Source organism: Theropithecus gelada, chromosome 11, assembly GCF_003255815.1.
Source record: "Theropithecus gelada isolate Dixy chromosome 11, Tgel_1.0, whole genome shotgun sequence".
Lineage (NCBI taxonomy): Eukaryota > Metazoa > Chordata > Mammalia > Primates > Cercopithecidae > Theropithecus > Theropithecus gelada.
The window spans coordinates 60,579,072-60,588,233 of record NC_037679.1 but is presented as its reverse complement, the minus strand read 5'-3'; the positions used below and the strand labels follow the sequence as shown (position 1 = coordinate 60,588,233).

General features: G+C 40.7%; 1 protein-coding gene across 1 annotated transcript in view; it reads right to left on the bottom strand.

The window, feature by feature from the left end:
• Positions 1–3,510: 3,510 nt before the first annotated feature.
• The window catches only part of UTP20 (UTP20, small subunit processome component), a 109,074-nt gene continuing 103,422 nt past the window's right edge, over positions 3,511–9,162 (bottom strand). The window contains exons 58-62 of the mRNA XM_025403576.1: positions 8,925–8,996; positions 6,805–7,077; positions 6,451–6,577; positions 4,386–4,531; positions 3,511–4,148 (exon numbers count right to left, since the gene is read on the bottom strand). Of these exons, the coding sequence (XP_025259361.1) occupies positions 3,993–4,148; positions 4,386–4,531; positions 6,451–6,577; positions 6,805–7,077; positions 8,925–8,996 (774 nt within the window). The 3' untranslated portion in view covers positions 3,511–3,992. The remainder of the gene's footprint in view (positions 4,149–4,385; positions 4,532–6,450; positions 6,578–6,804; positions 7,078–8,924; positions 8,997–9,162) is intronic.

Sequence of the window (9,162 nt, the reverse complement as noted above, 5' to 3'; positions counted from 1 at the left end):
TTTAGTCTCTGAAATCTTTTTTGGAGATTTTCTTTCAGCTACAAGTGTTCCAGTACAACCAGTATTACTCCTGAGGGGCAGAGACTTTTTCATATTTATGTCCCTAGTATCTGGTGTGGTGCCTGGCATGTGGCATTTCAGAAGTATGTTCATAGTTGAAACAGTACGATAGATATTTGTCATCTTGACAAGTAGCCCCTTTGCAATTTATAGTTGAGTTCATTTCTGGTCAGTGGCACATGGCTGGAAAATACAGAAAACAAGTTCACTTACAGCCTGAGGCTTGTAAAGCTTGTACAGCTGCCTCCTGGCAGTTCAGGAAAACTGCAGAAAATGGGAAGTAAGGTCCTGGCAGGCAGACCTGGCATGTAGCCATCTTGAATCCCAGGGCATGAACTTGCCCCAAAGGTCAGCACTTGATTAAGCCTCATCCCTCTGGTTTATCACAAAGAATAGGGTGGGATAAAGAGAGTGGACACTTAAACAAGCCGTAAATTATATGGTCCTTGTCTAGCAGGAGACAACTGCACAGGTATGCTACCAGTGTTTGGATATTGATATTTACATGGCAAATCTGAATATTGTTTTATGAGAGGCCTGGCAATGGGAAAAGCACCAAACTTGAAATTAGAACATAGGTGCAAGTGGCCACTCCTGCAGTTTCTTTCCTGTAAAATGGGACCTGGAAAAATGATACCAAATGTTTCTTTCTGACATGCTATTTCTGGCCTATGGTTGTGTTGTATCTTGCTACCAAAAAAAAAAAAAAAAAAAAATTGAGAGTGGTAGAATTACTTCTGTTATCTGAAATACCTGAGATGCATTTTAAACTGTTGAAATGTAAGCTCTGAGGGCTGGGACCGTATCTTATTTACTGTTAGTATCCCTTGCATCTAGTGTGGTGCACCTGGCACACAGTAGGCACTCAATAAATATTTATTGATTAAAAACAAAGACGTCTTCAATATCCCAGATATATTTGTTCTTTCTGATCTTTGCCTTGGTATTTTGTTTTATTTTAAAAAATTTTACGAAAGCAATACATGCATTCACTTTAGGTCACTTAGGATGAATTAAAGTCAGTCTTCTAAGATGGCCTCCTTCTGACACATTACGAAGCCCTTAGAAGGGTGAGAACACCTGTTTGAGATACACACTACATCAAAGCACAGGTGCTTAAGTGAATGAACGTTTGATTCCTATGCCACATGCTATCTCATTCTTAGCCCATAATTACAAATTATAAAGCATGGACTTTTTTTTTTTTTGAGATGGAGTCTCACTGTCGCCCAGGCTGGAGTGTGGTGGCACGATATCGGCTCACTGCAACCTCTGCCTCCCAGGTGCAAGCGATTCTCCTGGCTCAGCCTCCCGAGTGGCTGGGACTACAGGTGTTGTGCCCCCACGCCCGGCTAATTTGTGTACTTTTAGTAGAGACGGTTTCATCACGTTGGCCAGGCTGGTCTCGAACTCCTTACCTCAAGTGATCCACCTGCCTTGGCCTCCCAAAGTGCTGGGATTACAGGTGTGAGCCACCGCGCCCAGTTCAAAGCATGGACTTTGAATCTTGATTGTACCACTTACATCCTGTATCACCCTTAGGCAAGTTGTTTACTCTGAGTCTCAGTTTCTTCATCTGTAAAATAGGAACCAATTGTAGGAATCTCTCAGGAATACTAGGATTAAACAAAATGTATCCAAAGTGCCTGGCACATAGGGTGGATTTCCCACTCCATGTGTCCCCAAGTATGTGGGGCACTAAAGAATATTTCTTCCACACCAAGTATAGAGTGAGGCAAAAGATGCTATACGGTTGAACAACAGAAACAACTTTAGCCACCTCTAAATAAGCGTGGCTTATTACCATTTTATAGTAAACCTTAAAAGTAAAGTTTCAAAGAAACCACTTGTTTTCTTTGTACTAATAACTTAGTACAAATGTGGTTTTGGCCAAACATTAGAAAATGTTTTTATCAGGAAATATTTTATGTACAGAAAGTAATGTAATGAAGCATTATAAACTTGGAAATCTGGCACCAAATGTAAGACATTGAACATTATGAGGACAGTTTAAGTCCCCCAACCCCACCGTGTGCTTCTCCCTTGATTCTGTTCCTTCGCACAAGTACCCTCTATCCTGCAACTTTGAAATCGTTAATTTTTTTCTACAGATTTATCATATATGTACACACAATTTTATTACAGTGGTATTCAACTATTTTTCTTTTCCCCCCACTCAACATTGTTTTTAGAAAATCATCTTTATTGATATATATGTAATTGGCTGATTTATGCTACTGTATTTCAGTATATGAATATACCATTTTATTTATTCTCTTGTGGAAGGACATTTGGATTGCTTCTAGTTCTTGACTTTTAGCAATGGTTCATGAACATTCTTCAGATCCATGGTTCATGGTTTCTCTAGGAGTGGAACTCGGGATCAGGGAGTATAACCGTCTTCAGGTTTACAAGATAATGTCAAACTGCTTTCCCAAGTGGTTTATAAGATTTCCTATGGCTCCACCATGCTTGCCAGCACTTAGTATTGTCAGCTTTATCATTCTGATGGTTTCAAAATGGAATCTCATTCTGGTGATAATTGGTATTTTCCTAATTACTGATGAGGCTGAATACAGGAGTGACTCAAACAATTTAACAACTAGCCATAGCTAGTACAGTAGGACTCTGACTAGTCCAGGTATTCTTTAACTTCTGGTGTGAGAAGGTATGTAATCTAACAACTTCATGTAGCCAGGGTAGCACTTGGGGGTCTCAATGTTATGACTACTTACCAAGCAGTCCATAATACTTAAAAAAAAAAATGGCACAGCCATATCAGCTAACAGTGTTTAAGGACCATTTATGTTTCTCCTTTTGTACAATGCTCATTGCTCTCTTTTGCCACTTTTTCCACTAGATTATCTGTGTGGATTCATCAATATTCATTGTGTGTCCTGGTACTACTAATTGTTTAACAGTATGTGTTGTGTGCCATGTCCCAGTTTGTGTCTTTTCCTAAGTAGAAGTTCTTAATGAAGTACGATTTACTACACATTCTCTATAGATAGTTTTTGTGTCTTACTTTTGATATCCAAAAGGGCAAGCCCCTCATCCTGTTCTACTTTTGTAAGAGTGTCATGGTTATTCTCGACTTAATATCTTCCATATAATTTTTAGAATCAGCTTGTTGGGTTAACGTGAAGAACTCTTGGGATTTTGCTTAGATACACACTTAACCAAAGGGATCAACTTGGGGAAAAGTAGCATTTTATGGTCCTGAATCTTCCTAGCCATGAACAGGGTTATAGTTCTCTATTTGTGCAGATCTTTCTTACTGCCTTTTCCTAAAATTTTAGAATGTACTATATAGCATTATTTGCAAATCTTTTGTCTGATTATTGCTAACTTCTACATTTTTTCTTGCTATTTAAAAATTTATCTTTTTATTTACAAATTATATTTTAAACTCTTTGGTGTCACATGGTTTTTAGACAGTGAAGACCCAGTAGTAGTATAAAGTGTTTTATTTATTTAAAAAATATGAGCATGATTACATTAAACTATATATTATACAACCTATCCAAAGTTTAACTTAAATTAAAACCTGGTTGGGCACGGTGGCTCACACCTGTAATCCCAGCACTTTGGGAGGCTGAGGCAGGTGGATCAGTTGAGCCCAGGTGTTCAAGACTAGCCTGGCCAACATGGCGAAATCCTGTTTCTACAAAAATACAAAAAATTTGCTGGGCATGGTGGTGTGTGCCTGGGGGCCACAGCTACTTGGGAGGCTGAGGTGATAGGACCACTTGAACCCAGGTGGAGGTTGCGGTGAGCTGTGATCTCATCACTGCACTCCACCCTGGGTGACAGAGTGAGACCTTGTCTTGAAAAAAAAAAAAAAAAAAAAAGGAACCCCCCACCAGCCTGCTGTAATTTCAGACTAGAAGAATATTCCAGAAAGTTCATGCTTGTATCAGCACAGGGAGACATTATTCCACCATTGCTAAATCTTTCAGGCTGTGACTTTTTTGTCTCTTGGCCTTATAGCCTGGACGCAGGAACTCTATCTTTCTCTTCTTTGCTTCACTTTTATTTTTGTGTTTCTTCATTTTTTTCTTGGCAGCAATATCAGGATTAGTTACAAACTGGAAAAGAGAATAGAAATTTTATATTACTTTTAAAGTAAATGTTAAACCAATAAGAATCAAATACAGAAATAAATGTAAAAAACACATGCTCATTAAAGAAAATCTGAAGCCCCAGCTATAAATTTTCCCCAACCACTCAAACCCTTGATCCTCCCTGAGTGTGTGACACAAACATGCACACTTAGTAGTTATCAAGTCCAGTGAACATGCCATATTTTCAAAGAGCAAACTTACCTCCAGGGCCTTCCTCTTTTTCCGGAGTGCCCTTTTCTCATTAGCCTGTTTCTGTACAGAGGCAAAGGCTAATGAGAAGCTCTCAAGCCCAACCAGCTTTTTGAGTAATTCTATGATTTCCTGGGATAGATTCTTCAGCAAAGGATCTAATCACACACAAAGAGTAAAGATCAGAGTAAAGACAGGTAGGAAAGGACACATTTGAACATCAACAGAATCAACAAAATCAAACAAAATCAACAATATGTGCAACATTTATATCCAGCTATTGATCTGGCAAGAAACCAAATAAAACAACAAAAATAATTTAAACTCTTGCAGCATTATCACCATTACTTCAACATTAAACACTGATATAAAACTAGCCTCTATGTTCCCGGGATGGGGAAACCAGCAATGCTAGACACAGCACTCCAGCCACCACCTCACCCAGGATGCAACAAGAAATCAGAGAACACGAGGCCCACTTCCCAGCGGAAACCTGGCCCTGAAGACATTAAAGTAACTTGGGACCTTGACAGAAACGTTTTGAATTACCTCTGTTTACCTGCTGAGCTCTTGCAGATAGGGGGAAAAGTAAGAGATTCCCTCTCTAATCCATGATGGATCACAGAGGCTTAGCTCTGCCCACAGTAACCTTTTTCTGGGGGGTGCGGGGGATGTCAAAGCCTCCTTTGTGCAGTTGACAAAAAAGCTGTATCTCCCACCCTTCTCTGCCACTCATCCCCAATTGCAATTTCACAGGAGTTCAGGACATCTGTTCTAGATCACAAGCTTCTTGAAAACTTTCCTGCTGTTGAATCCCTAGTGCCTGGCAGATATTAGGTGCTCATTAAATGTTGGCTGACTTGAACCAAAGCACACCTGAACCTGATTTTGTCAGCAGCCTCAACCTTTACCATTGCTTTTTCCTTTCGAAGAGTGAGGAAACCTTCTCTCAAGGTTGTAGGACTATAACAGCTCTTGCTTTGACATTTGCTTCATTTGTTTTATTTTTAAACTCTGAACATTCACTTTACCTCCTCTCCTTCCAGCCTTCAATTCCCTCTTTACCTGTTATTACCAACAATTACAATAAGTGAGGGAAATGTATCAGGCAAGGAAAAAGAAGAAATGTTAAAATGATATTTTAAAACTATTTCATATAAAAATGATAATACTTATATTTTTGCCTTATAATTTTTTTTTTTTTTTTGAGACAGTGTCTCACTCTGTTGCCCAGGCAGGAGTGCAGTGGTACAATCATGGCTCACTGAAGCCTTGACCTCACAGCCTCAAGAGATCCTCCCACCTCAGCCTCCTGAGTAGCTGCAATTACAGGTGCACACCACCATACCCAGCTAATTTTTGTATCTTTTGTAGAGATGGGGTTTTGCCATGTTGCCCAGGCTGGTCTTGAACTTCTGGGCTCAAGTGATCCTCCCACCTTGGCTTCCCACAGTGCGGGATTACAGGCGTGGGCCACTACGCCCAGCCCACAATTTTTAAGATGAGAATGTAATGACATTTTATTGTTCATTATTATTCATTGTGCTCTGAGGTTTAAAACCACCCTGAACCACAGTTTTCTTTGACTATTTAATCTATGTTAAGGATAAAGCATCATCTTTTATGTGAGAAACATTCTTTCTGGGACAGCAGAAAGCATACAGAAGAGGGCAATCAAATATAATACAAATATGCCTATTTGTTTGTTAATTATCTTGATATCTCATAAGTTTTCTTTTTAAAAATAAACTCTGGCTGGGTATGGTAGCTCACTTCTGTAGTCTCAACACTTTGGGAGGCTGAGGTTGGAAGACTGCTTGAGGCCAGGAGTTTGAGACCAAGACCAGCCTGGCATGACATAGTGAGACCACTATTCATCTCTCTCTCTTTTTTAATTTATGTGTGTGTGTGTATATAAAAATATAAACATATACAAGTATATAATATATAATTTAAAAATATATAAAAATAAAAATAAATCTCTGGCAGGGAGGGAGGACAGAAAGGAAGAAGGAAACATTCAGGAGAGAAGTTAGAAATCCTGCAAAAGGCAGGAGAACAGACGAGGCAGGGTTACCTTGCTCTGAGTAGGTGCTGTTCAGTTCTCGAAACAAAGGAGCTATGATCATTGGGAGATACGGCTTTACCTTGTCTATCCCAAGATCCATTGCTACAGCGCCGAGGAACTTAAAGATGCATGTTCTCTGAAAATACAGATCATTTTTTTTCATTTGAAATATTTATCTGTAGCACTCAATCATAGACACAGCATGAATTTAGAAAACAGGGCTCAGTCTATTTTGGGATGGATGTTATTGCTGCAGTTTAGGGTTCAAAGGTAAAGTTTCTAGGGACTTAGGATCACTAATACCGTTACAATACTTTTTAAAGAGAAATGACTACTCTCAGTCATTCTGTGCATTCATCGCACCTTTAAGAGGTTTCTCGGTGAGTAAGCAGCTTCCAGTTTTGCGATCCGGGACAGCTTCTGGATCAACCACAGCAGCGTGGCCGGCCTGCCAAGCTCTTCCTTCACCTCTTCCTTCTCTTCTCCGTCAGACTCTGCCTTCTCATCTGCACAGGCCACGCCATCTCCTAAAGCTTCTTGTTCTTCCAGGTCTTCTTTTATCTTACTTTGCTTATCCTCACAATAAGGTTCCAGTAAATACAAGACTTTGGCTACGAACAACAAATTCTTAACAACCTTTAAAAACAACGGGGTGGGGGAAGAAACTGGACATTGATTTTGAAATAAATAAGGCTTAGTAGAGCATAAGCTAAAATAGGTATTCTACAATTAGAAAACAAAAACAATCTAGGTATTACAACTATTTAAAAACTATTAAATGATGATACCTCCATTTTTAGATCATGCCCCCCCCCCCGTTTTTTTTTTTTTTTTTTTTAAAAAAGACAGAGTCTTACTTTGTCACCCAGGCTGAGGGCAGTGGCGCAATCTCCACTCACTGTGACCTCCCCCTCCCAGGTTTAAGTGATTCTCGTGCCTCAGCCTCCCAAGTAGCTGGGATTACAGGCATGCGCCACCATGTCCAGCTAATTTTTGTATTTTTAGTAGAGATGGGGTTTTGCCATGTTGGCCAGGCTGGTCTCAAATTCCTGACCTTAGGTGATTCGCCCGCCTCAGGCTCCCAAAGTGCTGGGATTACAGGTGTGAGCCACTGCGCCTGGCCTAGATCATTCTTAAGTTCTCCCTCATAGGGCATCCAAACCTATTTCCATGTAACTTTGATCTATGTGGACTAGTTCTACCCTTTAAAGTCACAAAGAATAAGTAAACAATTTCCTTCCAAGCCCTCCATTTACATTTTTTGTTTTGTTTTGTTTTTTGGGTATTTTTTGAGACAGAGTCTCACTTTGTCACCCAGGCTGGAGTGCAGTGGTGCGATCTCGGCTCAGTGAAACCTCTGCCTCTGGGTTCAAGCGATTTTCATGCCTCAGCCACCCCAGCAACCGGGACTACAGGCCACCACGCTCAGCTCATTTTTGTATTTTTAGTAGAGACAGGGTTTTGCTATGTTGGCCAGGCTGGTCTTGAACTCCTGGCCTCAAGATATCTGTTCATCTCGGCCTCCCAAAGTGCTAATGTTACAGGTGTAAGTCACCATGCCAGCCCCATTTTACATTTTTAATGACAGCTTTCACCTCTACCTCCATTAAATTCCTTCAGCCATTCTACGTGGAAATAACTATTTCTCTCTCTCTCTCTTTTTTTTTTTTGATACGGAGTCTAGCTCTGTTGCCAGGCTGAAGTGCAGTGTGGAGATTTCAGCTTACTGCAACCTCTGCCTCCCCAGTTCAAGAGATTCTCCTGCCTCAGCCTCCCGTGTAGCTGGGACTACAGGCATGTGTCACCATGCCCAGCTAATTTTTGTCTTTTTAGTAGAGATGAGGTTTCACCATGTTGGCCAAGATGGTCTTGAACTCCTGGCCTCAAGTGATCCACTTGCCTCGGCCTCCCAAAGTGCTGGGATTACAGGCATGAGTCACCACACCCAGATCCCTATTTGGGAATTTTAAATGGAGAAAAGAGTAATCCCAACACAGACCCAGAGTTGACAAGACATATGTGTATTTGAACATATATATGAGTGTATGTCTGTATTTCATCTAATCCCCCAAGCATTAAGATAGGTTCAAAACAAAACAAAATAACAAATGTAAGCCTATTCCTAGACTGTTGATAGAATAGGCCCCTTCTTTCTTTTTGAGACAGAGTCTCGCTCTGTCACCTAGGCTGGAGTACAGTGGCGTGATGTTGGCTCACTGCAACCTCTGCCTCCCACGTTCAAGCAGTTCTCCCTGCCTCAGCCTCCCGAGTAGCTGGGATTACAAGCACCTGCCACCCATGCCTGGCTAATTTTTTTGTATTTTTAGTAGAGATGGGGTTTCGCCATGTTGGCCAGGCTCATCTCGAACTCCCGACCTCAGGTGATCTGGCTGCCCCGGCCTCCCAAAGTGCTGGGATTACAGGTGCGGGCCACGGTGCCCAGCTGGCCCGTTCTTTTAAACTAGGAGAACTACAATTCTTACCTGTTCTCCTAGAGACTGATCCAAGAATTTGGAATGCAATTGATGGCAAGAGGCGAGAGAGATACTTTTCATCTGTGAAAAGAAAATGGACATTGGTAGACAAGACAGACATAGGACATTTCTGATTGTTTTTAGAAAACTAAACATAATAACTGTAATACAACTAACGTACTGGATTTTGCTCTGAATGACCACCTGTATAGATTTGGAGAGGAAAGGTTCACGACCAGAAATTGTG